This window comes from Bombina bombina, chromosome 4, assembly GCF_027579735.1.
Source record: "Bombina bombina isolate aBomBom1 chromosome 4, aBomBom1.pri, whole genome shotgun sequence".
NCBI classification, from domain to species: domain Eukaryota; kingdom Metazoa; phylum Chordata; class Amphibia; order Anura; family Bombinatoridae; genus Bombina; species Bombina bombina.
In genome coordinates, this window is record NC_069502.1 from 122,616,667 (window position 1) to 122,633,292 (window position 16,626).

General features: G+C 37.9%; 1 protein-coding gene across 1 annotated transcript in view; it reads right to left on the reverse strand.

Moving 5' to 3' along the window:
- Positions 1-16,626, reverse strand: part of EVA1A (eva-1 homolog A, regulator of programmed cell death) — a 595,363-nt gene that overhangs the window by 410,079 nt on the left and 168,658 nt on the right. The window contains exon 4 of the mRNA XM_053709620.1: positions 13,757-13,909. Within this exon, the coding sequence (XP_053565595.1) occupies positions 13,757-13,909 (153 nt within the window). The remainder of the gene's footprint in view (positions 1-13,756; positions 13,910-16,626) is intronic.

Sequence of the window (16,626 nt, forward strand, 5' to 3'; positions counted from 1 at the left end):
TTACTCTCTATATGCATTTGCTTGATATATCTACTATAGTCTCAGTGCAGTATGGAATAAAAGTGCTTCTGTCAGATGCTTCTGTTGCGAGTGTATCTGAGTAAAAACACTGATGTCACTCTGAGTGGTAATTGCACAGTTCTGGTCAACTGCTTGTGCAATGCCGAGCCCTGCAGATTCGCGGCCAATCGGCTAGCAGGGGGTGTCAATCAACCCGATCATATACAATCGGGCGCATTGATGTCTGCAGCCTCAGAGGCAGCGGACCAGTTAAGGAGCAGCGGTCTTAAGACCGCTGCTTCATAACTGCTGTTTCCGGCGAGCCTAAAGAAAACAGGGGCATCAGGGGCCATTCGGCCCTTGATAAATCGACCACTATGACTCAACTGTCAGATGTTAAAAAAAAAAGAGTATTCATTTTTTAGTGATATCTATATATTGAGAACTAATGACTTTAGGAGCAAGAAGTTTGGCATTTAAACTTACTTTATAATGAAGATTTTAAATGATAATTTTTACTTTTCTAACATCTTCGGTTTTTGAGATATAGGTATCCTCATAAATCACTCCCCGTTTTCACCCCCCTTCAGGAAATGGTAAAACACCTTTGTTTATTTTTAGAAATAATAGATAGAGGGGCGCCTCATGTGTAGATCAACCGATACATTTGTAATCTCAATGGATACTCACATTTGATGACAGCACCCTAATGTGCTTATAGGAGCAGGCTGATATGTTAGGGTGTAACAGCTCACCCTCACCAGGTATCAGGAGCCAGGTGCTTCCTTCGCTATGTCCCAGTATATTATGTCAGAGATGGAAATGTGCCAATCCAACTCACAAAGGTGCTGTCACTTTGTTATGTTTTAAAAAGTTGTGTTTCTTTATTTTTAAAGACAAATCTAAATACCAATGTTCACATCTGTAACATATTTGGTTTTTAAGATATAGGTATACTCATAAAAAATTTTACCCCCCTTTTTCATCGCCTTAGTGACATCATTTCCAAAAATCCTTCCTTAGTGGGTGCCTACGTCATGAAAACAATGTACCTTCCAAATTTCATGTTCCTAGGTTAAATGGTTTGAGCTGGGCGTTGATCAGTCAGTCAGGACTTCTTATATACACAGTTGTGCTCATAAGTTTACATACCCTGGCAGAATTTATGATTTCTTGGCCATTTTTCAGAGAATATGAATGATAACACAAAAACTTTTCTTTCACTCATGGTTAGTGTTTGGCTGAAGCTATTTATTATCAATCAACTGTGTTTACTCTTTTTAAATCATAATGACAACAACAACCCAAATGACCCTGATCAAAAGATTACATACCCTGGTGATTTTGGCCTGATAACATGCACACAAAGGGGTTTGAATGGCTATTAAAGGTAACCATCCTCACCTGTGATCTGTTTTCTTGTAATTAGTGTGTGTGTGTGTGTGTGGGTATAAAAGGTCAATGAGTTTCTGGACTCCTGACAGACCCTTGCATCTTTCATCCAGTGCTGCACTGACAATTCTGGATTCTGAGTTATGGGGAAAGCAAAAGAATTGTCAAAGGATCTGCGGGAAAAGGTAGTTGAACTGTATAAAACAGGAAAGGGATATAAAAATATATCCAAGGAATTGAGAATGCAAATCAGCAGTGTTCAAACTCTAATAAAGAAGTGGAAAATGAGGGGTTCTGTTGAAACCAAACCACGGTCAGGTAGACCAACTAAAATTTCAGCCACAACTGCCAGGAAAATTGTTTGGTGAAATACAGGACATGTGGTGTGACTGTTTCAAGATGCACAATAAGGAGGCACTTGAAAAAAGATGGGGTGAATGGTCGAGTCGCCAGAAGAAAGCCATTACTACGCAAATGCCACAAAGTATCCCGCTTACAATACGCTAAACAGCACAGAGACAAGTCTCAAACCTGGCATAAAGTCATTTGGAGTGATGAGACCAAAATTTAGCTTTTTGTCCACAACCATAAATGCTACATTTGGAGAGGAGTCAACAAGGCCTATAATGAAAGGTACACCATTCCTACTGTGAAACAAGGAGGTGGATCGCTGATGTTTTGGGGATGTGTGAGCTACAAAGTCACAGGAAATTTGGTCAGAATTGATTGCACGATGAATGCAGTATGTTATCAAACAGAACGCCTCATTTTCCACTTCTTGATTAGAGTTTGAACACTGCTGATTTGCATTCTCAATTCCTTGGATATCTTTTTATATCCCTTTACTGTTTTATACAGTTCAACTACCTTTTTCCCACAGATCCTTTGACAATTCTTTTGCTTTCCCCATGACTCAGAAACTAGAAACGTCAGTGCAGCACTGGATGAAAGATGCAAGGGTCTGTCAGGAGTCCAGAAACTCATTGACCTTTTATACACACACTAATTACAAGCAAACAGATCACAGGTGAGGATGGTTACCATTAATAGCCATTCAAACCCCTTTGTGTCAACTTGTGTGCATGTTATCAGGCCAAAATCACCAGGGTATGTAAACTTTTGATCAGGGTCATTTGGGTAGTTTCTGTTGTCATTAATGATTTAAAAAGCGTAAACAAAGTTGATTGATAATAAATGGCTTCAGCCAAACACTAACCATGAGTGAAAGAAAAGTTTTTGTGTTATCATTCATATTCTCTGAAAAATGGCCAAGAAATCATAAATTCTGCCAGGGTATGTAAACTTATGAGCACAACTGTACAGTGTATATATATATATTTGCTGCCATCGCTGTACTACTTACCCCCTGAGGGCATCAGAATGCTTCCTAGCAATGTGAACGCAAGCTTGCATTCACATTGTGCTTTACTTGTAATGCCAACTCACATTAGTATGCAAGCAATATTTAGGCTCCACTTGTAATCTGGCCACTGTAATTACAAGACATTTCTGTTGTGTTGCTATAGAATAACATATCAGCCAAGTTTTAACTTTTTTTTTTTTTAAACAAATTCACATCCTTTTTACTGTAATAATGTTGTAGTGGCCAAACTCCACACTCCATTTGCATTATTTGGAGGAGCCAGTCTAGACTTTAGTCCACAGACAAGGTTAGGCACTGTCATAAAGTTAGTAAACATTTTATTTTGCAGTTATCGAATAAAGCCAATTAGGGAGAGATATGTAACAGAGTTAGTCTTGAAAAGTCAGCAGGGTGCATTTCAAGACCTGAAATGTTCAATTTTCAGAACTAAATTACATGCAAAGTGGGCAAAATAAATAATGAATGTATAATGCAAATATGTTTCATTACACAACATTTAATTGAAAATCTCAAGTTGTTTATTGTCCTTTTAAATTATCATGGAATGAAAAGCTGGATTCCCCCCTCTTCCCATTGGAAATTATAGTTGAATGAATATACATTTAAAGGGAACTAGTTAAAGGGACAGTCTAGTCAAAAGTAAAAACAATTCTGCTAAATCAAAGTAAACATAAAAAGAAACAGACAGTGTTAAAAACAAAAAACAAATGAATTGTTTTCTTGCTAAATAAACACATTCTCAGTAGTCACTGCCCTCAGGGAAAATAGGGAGCTGACATGCAGGTAACTTAAGTGGCATTCTGCCTCTTCTGGGCATGGGCAAATCTGACTTTCTGTTTCTCTGGCATTCTTTGGCATTCACTGAATACTAAATCAAGTCATGTTACTCTAGAAGATTTATGACATCAAACTATAATTGCCTTCCCGTATAAACCCAATCTCCATGTGGGATTGTGACAGGAAGTAATGGACTGCAAAAATTAAGTTAAATAATAAATGAATAAATAAATAAAAAAAATGTAAAATCCTTTTAGAATGATAAATAATACATATTTTAAAATGTTATATTACCCACTCACTGCCTTTTTTTTATTTATTACAGCATCAAAACTGACTTTTTTTTATATCCCTGTAAAATATAAATAATCTGTAACTAGCAAATGAATAATGTATGTTGTATATTTGTTGTAAAAAAAAATAATATTTAAAAACAGAGATTAACATTAACTGAGAAATTCAGACAGCAATGTTTAGGTTTTTTAATGCATCACCCACAGAGATGTGTAGCAGGGTCAGTGCATTCAGTAATGGAGCCATTTTGTTTCCAAGCATGTTGGGTAATATCACAGATATATGCTGTGAACACTGATATCAGATCAGTAACTTCCTTTATTTATTTATTACCATGTAATTGTACCTCACATGAGAAAACAGCATAAAATGTGATTTATCATTTCCATGCAACAATAAATCACTGTATTCATTAGGATATTTATTTACATAGACTGCAGACCACTCTAGCAGTCAAGGGGTTAATGAAGTAATAGAAAGTAACATATTAAATAACTAAATAGTAAATTATCAATGACAGTTAAATAAAATTAAATATCAAATGTCAAGTATAACAAAGATACTATGTTATGTACCTCTTGCTGTAAAAAAAAAATGTGCTTTTTCCCAAGCTCTCTAGAGAGTCAAAAAAGCAAGTCTGTAACCTGCAAATGCTGAAAATTAGCTAGATGCAATTTGTAGCATTTTTTTAAAATCTACGTTACCAATTTTACTTTTTTGTCTCTTTAGGGGGTGTCGTGTCGGACAAAGCATATTTTTTTACACAACCACATGAGATTGTTAATGTGCTGTTATAGGAACACTAAATTCATAAATAATAAAATAAATTCTGAAAAATAACAACACTAGTTAAATATGTTAAAGGGACAATCTACTTCAAAATTGTTATTGTTTAAAAAGATAGATAATCCCTTTATTACCCATTCCCCAGTTTTGCATAACCAACAGTTATATTAATATACGTTTTACCTCTGTGATTACCTTGTATCTAAATCTCTGCAGCCCCTTATCTCAGTGCTATTTACAAACTTGCATTTTAGCCAATTATTGCTGCTTCATGAATAACTCCACGGGAGTTAGCACTATGTTTATCTATATGGCACACATGAACTAGCACTACCTGGCTGTGAAAAGCTATTAAAATGCAATGAGATAAGAGGCGGTCTGTAGTGGCTTAGAGACAGGCAGATATTTAGAGCTTTAAAGGTTATAAAGTATATTAATATAACAATGTTGGCTGTACAAAGCTGGGGTAATGGTAGTAAAGGTGTTATCTAACTTTTTAAAAGTTAGACATTTTTTAGAAGACTGTCCCTTTAAAGATGCTTGGCTAATTTTGAAACAAACAGGAAATGCGTGTTTATAGACAATATTTTGTAGTAAGGAAGGTCTATATGTGACACATTTATAAAAGGTGTAAATAAGTATTATAATATATTACTAAAGAGGAAGATCATGTACACAAGTGTTAATTGGCATTTGACTTCCCACTTATGCTGTGTTTGAAAAGCCCAAACAATTAATGGGGGCAATTAATCCCTGTATGTAGTGGATTTAGGTGCTATAAAGTGTTAGATTTAAAGAGACATTAAATCTTGAAAGATACTATAGTAGTTCACTAAGAAAAGAAATCCAATGGCACTACTTTGGTGTGTCTAAACTCCTTTAATCCCATGTATAATTTTCTATGAACAGAGAGCCCATATTATGGGTTGTAGGTGCTGTGTATTGAATTGGTTAATACAGAAGTATTAAGAGGTGAAGGGGCCATCTGTTGTGGAGAATATACTTATAGCACTCTTGGGTTTAGAGAAAATCATTCAACTGCACAGCTAATTATTGTAAACAACTTACATAAAGTATTGAAATGTGAGATCAAATAATACTGAATTAAGTCATAAATAAAATAGGATAGAATGCATTAAAAACACACTTCGGTACCTTGAGTAGTGTAATAAGTATTAGTTAATGGAGTGAGTTACCAACAGTTATTTGCATTTGTTATTTGCAGTATCCAGCACAAGTGATATACAGCCGGTTAACTGAAATTGAATAACCTGTGATATGCAATTGTAAAAAAACGGGTCCCCTTGGCATTCAAAAAATTAAACGCTCTTAATACCAACTAGTATACGAGCTTTGCCCTCTGATACATGGAGAAGCAAATTGCTGGTACAATATAAGTATTGGAATCACAAGATACACAATGAAATTAGTGCCAAGTGGATAGGCTCAAATAAAGCGTATTGCTACGTCTTAATAGTGTATCTTTAAACACAGATAATAAATCATGAGGGTAATGAAATTTAAGCAACGAAATATTAGGACTAGTAAGTGCAAATCATGTTAACAGGATAATACTCAACAGTGTCCCTGAGCAGCTTCATAATGAAAACCGTTAGAGGCAAAACACTCCATCTAATAAACAAGTAAATAAACTACAGTAAGGTAGCCTAAGGCTAGCTAAAACATAGGAGCTCCTAGGACTCCTCACCAGTACCCTAACATGTTTCGCCGTGACCGGCTTTGTTAAAGGGTAAGCTTGCTGCTGGGTTGTCGGCTTTTTATAGCGTGAATCAGGGATGAAACTACAGGGGGTGCAGAGGTCGCAATTGCGACTGGGCCCCCAAGGGTGGGGGCCCAGTTTAAAAAAAAAAAAAGTTATATTTTTTTTTACAATAAAAAACGTTGACCTGCCACTGCCTGCACTGATATCATGTGAGTGTGACATGATGCTTCACTAGTGTCTCTGACTACAGGGGTTAGTGTTTCTGTTTTACCCACTGGTGTTTATGTGTTTGTGTGTGTGTGTATGTAACTATGTGTGTGTGTATGTATGTATGTGACTGTGTGTGTATTTATGCATGTATGTGTGTGTGTATGTTTGTGGAACCAGCAAATTACAGACCTTGTTACTACAGCATGGGGGGGCGGGGGCTAAACAGTGTCAGTCTATGCAGTACCACTATATACAGTACGGGGGGGCTGGGCCATGTCACAGACTACTGTGGTCACTTTATAAAGTACTGGGGTGGGTAGGGTCAGGCCAGCCATCTCACTGGCAGATTACAGATTGTGTCACTGACTCACTATATACAGTACTGGTGGGTTAAACAGTGTCACTATATACAGTAATAGGGGGTCAGACCATCTCACAGACTGTGGGCACAGGGTACCTCCTTTTGCAGACATGTAATCTGATTCACATTTCTTTTCTGTGTTAAATGTAAAAAAAAAAAAAAGATATGTATCAAATTCACTTTTTTTGGGGGGGGGGGGCTTCTTAGATTCTTGCACCTGGGCCCTGTGATTTCTAGTTACACCTCTGGAGTGAATCTTAGATCACGCCCACATTTCATACATCATCACCGGACAGCCAATCCAATGGATATCCCAGCCATCCTGGCTGATACAGCATTGAGCTAACCGCTGTAAGATTGATACATTAAAAGGTAGTAAGTGGCAATAGAATTGCATTGAAAAAGTATTATGTCCATAACTGGCACTAGCAGCCTGCTGATATATGAATGGAAAATTTGCACATTTTAAATAAATATTAGATGAACACTTGTATTGCCAAATGTACCCTGATTTGTTACAAAATAAATGCTTTTAGAGCCGATATGTGTGTGTGTTCTGACTTGAATTGAAAGAAATGGAGGATAATCGTAAATAAAAATGTTGTGAGTCAAATTCAACAGAAATAACAACAAAGTGAACCCATAGGGGTCGATTTATGAAACAGCGGATGCTGCTTCCGACCCTCTCCGCTTCAGTTCCGCCTGAAGCGAAAGTTAAGAAGCAGCGGTCCTAAGAACGCTGCTCCTTAACTCATCCGTCACCTCTGAGGTGACGGACAGCAATCAGCCCGATCGTATACGATCTGATAGATTGACACCCCCTGCTAGCGGCTGATTGGCCGCAAATCTGCAGGGGGCGGCAGAGCACCAGCAGTTCACCATGTTTGCCGCACATCGATAAATGCCGATGTTCGGCAAACATGATACCATACAGTGTATCATGTTCGTCCGCACTTTATTAAATTGACCCCATAGTGTTTTACGTTAAAAAAAAAGTAATACAGTTCGATTGAGATAACCATAGTATTCGTTCAATGAAGTGCATAGTGTTGCTATTGTGTGTGATCAACCAATTATAATATTAATAAAACGAGATCCTACTAGGAAAGTGAAAAAGGTACATTTACAATAATATCGGAATAAGTGAAAAGTGAATGTGTGGTTATTAGCATGACCTAAACTATAGAAGAAAGTGATGGTACATAATAAAGTACTGTAATATGATTAATATAAATAGTGAGTGGTATATGTTGGTTTGGATAGGAAAGCCATTAACTAATACACATTAAACTAATCAAGGTACCTAAGTGTGTTTTTAATGCACACTATCCGATTTTATTTATGACTTAATAAACGTTAAGTCTTAGTATTATTTGATCTCACATTTCAATACTTTATGCAAGTTGTTTATTATAATGATTTTCTACTAAAGTAGTTCATTTATATGTCCCTTACTGGAAGAGCAACAGAGATAAGATAAGAAGAGGATTTGAAAACTAGGAAACCCTTTATAACATGGAGGTGTCTATTACTTTACTGAGAGTAAAACTTTACACTTTTTCTTAAATATTTAAACAAATTATATACATTTAAAAATACATCTGCATAAGGTCACGCCGCACCGCTCTAGCCGTTGCTAGGGGCGGGTCGGCTCCTTCCCTGCTCGTTGCCAGGGGCAGTGTCGGGTCCGGATGCGTGTGGCACTGACGTCATCGCCGCAAGCTCCAGATGGCGGTCAGACCTCTGTGGCGCGAATCCTGCACCTATTTAAAATTGTTACAAACGATCTGTCACTGCCCAAGTATAGGTGTTACTTTGTGTGCTCCTGGGTGTGACAGATTGTTCTATGTGCCTTATTACTGTTACTGAACCTGCCTGCCTGACTACTCTACCTGCTTTACCCCTTAACTGCTGGAGTGAAATACTGTTGATGAACCTACCTGCCTGACTACTCTACCTGCTTTACCCCTTAACTGCTGGAGTGAAATACTGTTGATGAACCTACCTGCCTGACTACTCTACCTGCTTTACCCCTTAACTGCTGGAGTGAAATACTGTTGATGAACCTGCCTGCCTGACTACTTTACCTGCTTTAACCCTTAACTGCTGGATTGAATTACTATTGCTGAACCTGCCTGTCTGACTACTCTACCTGCTTTACCCCTTAACTGCTAGAGTGAAATACTGTTGATGAACCTGCCTGCCTGACTACTCTACCTGCTTTAACCCTTAACTGCTGGATTTAATTACTATTGCTGAACCTGCCTGTCTGACTACTCTACCTGCTTTACCCCTTAATTGCTGGATTGTATTACTGTTGCCGAACCCTGCCTGTGTGACCATTCTAGTGGTGTGCCCTTGGACTGCTTTACTGTTGCAAACCCTGCCTGCCCATTCTAGTGGTGTTCCCTTGGACTGCTTTACTGGTGCCAAACCCTGCCTGCCTGACCATTCTAGTGGTTCATCCTTGGACTGCTCTGCCGTTGCCGCTGGGGACTGTCCTGCCTGTGTTGAGTGCCACCTTCCTCATCTCACTAACTTTCTCTGCTCTGGGATATTCCCTATCATTCTGGCTCAATGCTGGGATAACAAGACTACTGGCCGAGTTTGGTCTGATAGAGGAGTGTTACACATAATATCTCAGGCTAACCTGTGGTTAGAAGCCATCAAATTTATCATTTATTTAGTATTTTAAAGGTACATTAAAGTAATTTTTTACTTCATTTATCTAAATGTTTTACAACATAACAAAAGATCTGAATGCAAAATAAATATTTTAAAACCCATTAAAAACTAATTTTCCTAGTAAAATATGCACTGTTTATCAAGGGCTAGGACACACCCTTTTAAAAATCTTCTAGAATGGTATTTATTTTACGTTCTTTGCTGCAGCCAATTAGGGACAGGTTTAAACAAGCTTCTACAAATATGAACCAATCGCTGCTCAGTATGTAGGAATATCAGGGTTCTTCATGGCTCTCATGGCTCCCTGAGGTGAGTGGAAACACAATGGTGTTACAGGAAAAACAAATTAAATGATGAAAGTGAAAGTTGTTAAATGTTCTTTTATTCTTTGCAGATTGATAGTAACATACATTAATTTTGGTGTTCATTTATATTTAGTTGATATTTATCAGACTCTTTCTGGTTTCTATATATTTAATTATTCATTACATGCTTCTGTATTTATTGAATTGCTGATTTTTAAATTAATGAATTTAAATTACTGTACCTTGTTCTTTTAATATATTGAGCAGACATGGCCAGTTAGCCAATCAGCAGGGACAGTCACATAACCCCTCTTCACCAGGGGTTAATCTCATAGAGTCAGTAGTGCTAAAATTGCATATGCTAATGAATTAGATCATGCTCACTATACAGGGAGTGCAGAATTATTAGGCAAGTTGTATTTTTGAGGATTAATTTTATTATTGAACAACAACCATGTTCTCAATGAACCCAAAAAACTCATTAATATCAAAGCTGAATAGTTTTCGAAGTAGTTTTTAGTTTGTTTTTAGTTATAGCTATTTTAGGGGGATATCTGTGTGTGCAGGTGACTATTACTGTGCATAATTATTAGGCAACTTAACAAAAAACAAATATATACCCATTTCAATTATTTATTTTTACCAGTGAAACCAATATAACATCTCAACATTCACAAATATACATTTCTGACATTCAAAAACAAAACCAAAACAAATCAGTGACCAATATAGCCACCTTTCTTTGCAAGGACACTCAAAAGCCTGCCATCCATGGATTCCGTCAGTGTTTTGATCTGTTCACCATCAACATTGCGTGCAGCAGCAACCACAGCCTATCAGACACTGTTCAGAGAGGTGTACTGTTTTCCCTCCTTGTAAATCTCACATTTGATGATGGACCACAGGTTCTCAATGGGGTTCAGATCAGGTGAACAAGGAGGCCATGTCATTAGATTTTCTTCTTTTATACCCTTTCTTGCCAGCCACGCTGGGGAGTACTTGGACGCGTGTGATGGAGCATTGTCCTGCATGAAAATCATGTTTTTCTTGAAGGATGCAGACTTCTTCCTGTACCACTGCCTGAAGAAGGTGTCTTCCAGTAACTTGCAGTAGGACTGGGAGTTGAGCTTGACTCCATCCTCAACCCGAAAAGGCCCCACAAGCTCATCTTTGATGATACCAGCCCAAACCAGTACTCCACCTCCACCTTGCTGGCGTCTGAGTCGGACTGGATCTCTCTGCCCTTTACCAATCCAGCCACGGGCCCATCCATCTGGCCCATCAAGACTCACTCTCATTTCATCAGTCCATAAAACTTTAGAAAAATCAGTCTTGAGATATTTATTGGCCCAGTCTTGACGTTTCAGCTTGTGTGTCTTGTTCAGTGGTGGTCATCTTTCAGCCTTTCTTACCTTGGCCATGTCTCTGAGTATTGCACACCTTGTGCTTTTGGGCACTCCAGTGATGTTGCAGCTCTGAAATATGGCCAAAGTGGTGGCAAGTGGCATCTTGGCAGCTGCACGCTTGACTTTTCTCAGTTCATGGGCAGTTATTTTGCGCCTTGGTTTTTCCACACGCTTCTTAAGACCCTGTTGACTATTTTGAATGAAACGCTTGATTGTTCTATGATCACGCTTCAGAAGCTTTGCAATTTTAAGAGTGCTGCATCCCTCTGCAAGATATCTCACTATTTTTGACTTTTCTGAGCCTGTCAAGTCCTTCTTTTGACCCATTTTGCCAAAGGAAAGGAAATTGCCTAATAATTATGCACACCTGATATAGGGTGTTGATGTAATTAGACCACACCCCTTCTCATTACAGAGATGCACATCACCTAATATGCTTAATTGGTAGTAGGCTTTCGAGCCTATACAGCTTGGAGTAAGACAACATGCATAAAGAGGATGATGTGGTCAAAATACTCATTTGCCTAATAATTCTGCACTCCCTGTAATGTCTCTTCAATAAATATTTGTCAAATCAGTGAATTGCTGTGTGTTTTTAAAGCACTTTCAGATATACCTCACTACAGTTTCAACAGTTCCTCTCACTTTCAGAGATGATGTAACTTTCATTTAGAGGTGGAAAACCCAGATGATCAGGGGCAGAACTACCATTGGCGCAGCAGGTGCCATGGCAGCAGGGCCCATAGCAAACAATCTATAAATAGGAGTGTGTAAAATGTGTACACTTCTAATGCAGGGAAGCCTTTTATTCGTGCAGGTTCATCCTATCTGTCTATGTGTCTGTCTGTTTGTCTCTTTATCCTCAAAATCATTATGGGCAGCATGTATACTATTACTATTGCTACTACTCTGAGTTATCAAGGGGGTCCAAAAAAAAAAGATTTTGCGCCAGTGCCCTCTGTTGAGTACTGAAAAAGGGGGTAGTGTCAACGGTTACGTCACTTCCGGGTAGCTCCGATATTGGGCTCGAAACCGGTAAGCCAAAATAAACATACCGGTAATTGAGAAAGAAACAACTGGATAAATCTAAGGCCATATACATGCCTTTTGAATGACTTATATATTTAGATATGTATAATATTAATCCGGTAAGATTTATATACTTCCGGTTTACCATATGGGGGAATTTTTTAGATGTTACATAGGAAGTGATGTTACACTTTATGGGGGAATCTTTTAGATGTTACACAGGAAGTGGAGGGACTTCCGGTTTGCCATATGGGGGAATTTTTTAGATGTTACATAGGAAGTAATGTTACACCTTATGGGGGAATCTTTTAGATGTTACACAGGAAGTGGAGGGATTTGGCGCCCAAACAATACAATTAATCAATTAAACTAACATATAGGCTACTTCTAAACTGTATATAAGGCTAGCTGCCATTACCAATATTTTAGTCTTGAGAAAGACCCTTTTTTGAGGGCAGAAACGCGTTGACATATTGGTAAGCATTATTTTAATCTTTACTTCATTCTCATATTGGATACACTATGTTGTGAATTCCTTTTTTTCAGGGGCACTTTTTAGAATACCATAGGAGCAGCTGACAGGTGCTAGGATCCAATCAGCTACTTCAGCTACCACACTCAGGTCAGGAATTTGGATCTGTTAAAGTAACTAATATTGAAGGAACCAATTTCCTCCACTTTCACCTTGTTTTTCATCACCCATTTTTTTCATTTTTTTGGTTTTGATTTACTTATTTTTGTTCTTCACTAACATTTGTTGATCAACTTTTTGGAATACTTTTTTGGAATATATTTTTTATGTTATTGCATATTGTGTATTTTATTTAATTATATCTTTATATCACTGGATTAGTAGCTAGCATTTGTTATATCCATTTGCACTCACTATTTGACCCTCTTTTTGCACTGCAGTGCATTTTTCTATTTTTTTGGCACACTATTTTTTGAACATTATTGTTTGTACTATTGTTTATTAATTTCTTGCTTGATGCACTTGTTATAGTTGTACTTAGGCTTATTCTGTTTCACTAGTTTACACTCTTAATCTGGTGTACCACTCACACTGATCACCTGTTTTTATTGTAATTATCAGCTTTTGCCGCTCCTGCAAGATATTCCTGTTTTTGCAATTTTATCTATATGTGTTTTTTACATTTTTTACTGATGCTTTTTAACATGGTTCATTAAATAATCTTCTTTTATCTCTCTGTGAGTATATTTATCCCTTGGCCTCTTGTTGGCGCTGTATTCACTTCTTACCCTCTGTTGAGTACGTCTACTACCTGCAGATGATACTTGGGAGTATTTGATTTGCTTCTCCTGGTGAACCAGTTTCATTTTCATTATTTTTCTTACTTTGTCCCACACCAATAACATTAGCAATAAAATGAATTTAGGCCTTACCTACTGAAGGCATTCCCAGGTTCTGGTATGGACACTCCAAACTGCCTCCCTGTAATCTTCCAAAGGTAGCTGAATAAATAGCTATCACTGTGTTTTTCTTACAGTTTAGCCTCAACCTGTCATCTTCACAGGCTACGTTACTCTTGTATTCATCTGGAGAAAAACAAACATGTGTCAGCGCATGGCAAGAAGTTGTAGCCTGAATAAATAAAATCTGTAAATATGTCACAATAAAATCCACACTGGTCCACATGTATCTAGTACCATGCAAACGGAGAGAAAGGTGAGAGAGAGAGAGAGAGAGAGAGAGAGAGATAGAGAGAGAGAGATAGAGAGAGAGAGATAGAGAGATATATATATATATATATATATATATATATATATATATATATATATATATATATAGAGAGAGAGAGAGAGAGAGAGAGAGAGAGAGAGAGAGAGAGAGAGCGAGAGAGAGCGAGAGCGAGAGCGAGAGAGCGAGAGAGAGAGAGAGCGAGAGAGAGAGAGAGAGAGAGAGAGAGAGAGAGATTACATACAGACTGTTGAATGCTTCACTTTTTTTTTAATCATGGGTTTGTTATAAGGATTAACATTAGTTTTTTGCGCCTGCTTGTGTAGAAAATGCTGATAAAGTCAAAACTGAACCTACTAACCCAGAACTAGTGGAGTAATGAAATTCTTGTGCCCTTAACATATATTTATTTTGATTTTACAGAGATAGTTTATGAAACAAACAAGAAAAACTAGAAGGAAAAAACTGCATTCTTTAGGCCCAATTGATCTTTGCGGTTCTCTAATATTCAGAATTGTCAAAAATACATTGTTTTTAGTAATAGTATTCATATTTATTACATTTTTATCCATTTGCTCTTAACAATTCTGACCTTGTATGTAGAACGGCTATCCATTAAATGTATAACATATGGCGAAAAACTCTCTGCAGGGCTTATTTTGTTTCATATTACAAGTCAAAGCGACATCTGTTACCTCATAAATCTATTGATCTTATCCCAGGGCAACATATACTGAATAACAAGGCTGAATTAAAAGGTGTATTAAAACTATGGCCCTAAACTTTCCTAAAGGGACAGTATAGTGTAGAATTGTTTTCCCATGATTTGTTATACCAGCTGCAGAGTATAAAATAAATGGTAAATGGCTCGTTTTAGATTTATTTTTGTATATAAAATGTTTTTGCTCTTTGAAACCACAACCCAATCAAATGGGCTGCACTTTCAGGGACAACAGATCTCATTATTGTGTTTCACCCTTTGACTTTTTTCTGTGCCTCCCCTGCTTCCCACCTTTTAGAGCGGCCAATGTCTCTAACATCTTCATTGTTTGGAGGGAGTTTTTCCAATTTTGGAGATGGTAATACCTTCAGAAACTGTGATTATTTTCCCCCATTCTATTTAATAACTTTTTAGTTAATTGTAGAGACAGTATAGAGAAAAAAATAAGTATTTAAATACTAATCATTGTGGAATAAGATTCAGTGCACAGATTTTTTTAAATGTAACGTTATGTAGGCATCCGGTAAACAAGAACGTTAAAGTGATGGTAAATCCTAGCGTTTTTGAAACGCTAGGATTTACCAGTGCAACAAATAAAGGAACTTTCAGCATGAAGTATTTTATACTTCATTATTGAAAGTCCCCTATATTTGTCTGCAGTTTATGCCACGCTGAGCGCCTCGGGCCGCCCACCGCAGAACGCTATTTATCACTGAGGTTGTCTTAGCAATAGTGTGTTAGCTATCCGGCATAATGCCAGCTGGGCTGTACGGCTATTGGCTAAGAGGTGGAAACGTCACCTCATTGAAAAATAGTGTTTTGCCGTGGCGGCCTGAGGCTCGCAGTGCGGCATACACTACTGGCAAATAAAGGAATTTTCAGCATGAAGTATATTATACTTTATTTGTTGCACTGGTAAATCCTAGAGTTTTAAAAATGCTAGGATTTACCATCACTTTATGGTGGTGAATTAGAGGAAACCTGCAGCTGCATATAATGGGTCTGATCTAAAGTTCTACACTTTGGCAAGATTATCTAAGAAGTCTCGTCAATACTTTGAGGTCAGTTAAAGTATTTTAGGAAAGCAAATGTTTAGCTTGTGAGCTGCTTATCTAGTTATGTAGGTTCTGGATGTGAAGGAGAGACATCTACACTACAATATAATTCTCAAAAAAGTCCCCATGATTTCTCTCCATGCCAGCGATTTTCTGATAATCAGGCACAATATCATGCAGGTGGCATCATGTCACCCTTAGGCAATTCCTAAAGGGGGTCTGATGTGGGTAAATAAAAAACAGCAGTTGTACGAAAGAAGTGGCTTATCACGAACAGTCTAGGGCTCTATTGGAGAGTTATGTGTCTAGTAGTGATGTCGCGAATAGTTCGCCGGCGAATAGTTCCCAGCGAACATAGCTTGTTCGCGTTCGCCACGGCGGGCGAACATATGCGATGTTCAATCTGCCCCCTATTCGTCATCATTGAGTAATACTTTGACCCTGTACCTCACAGTCAGAAGACACATTCCAGCCAATCAGCAGCAGACCCTCCCTCCCAGACACTCCTACCTCCTGGACAGCATCCATTTTAGATTCATTTGGAAGCTGCATTCTTAGTGAGAGGAGGGACAGTGTAGCTGCTGCTGATTTAATAGGGAAATCGATAGCTAGGCTAGTGTATTCAGTGTTCACTACAGTCCTGAAGGACTCATCTGATCTCTGCTGTAAGGACAGCACCCCAAAAAGCCCTTTTTAGGGCTAAAACATCAGTCTGCTTTTTTTTTTTTACCTGTGTAATCTAATTGCAGTTGCCTGCCTGCCAGCGTGTGTGTCAGGCTCACAGCGTATACTGTGCCCA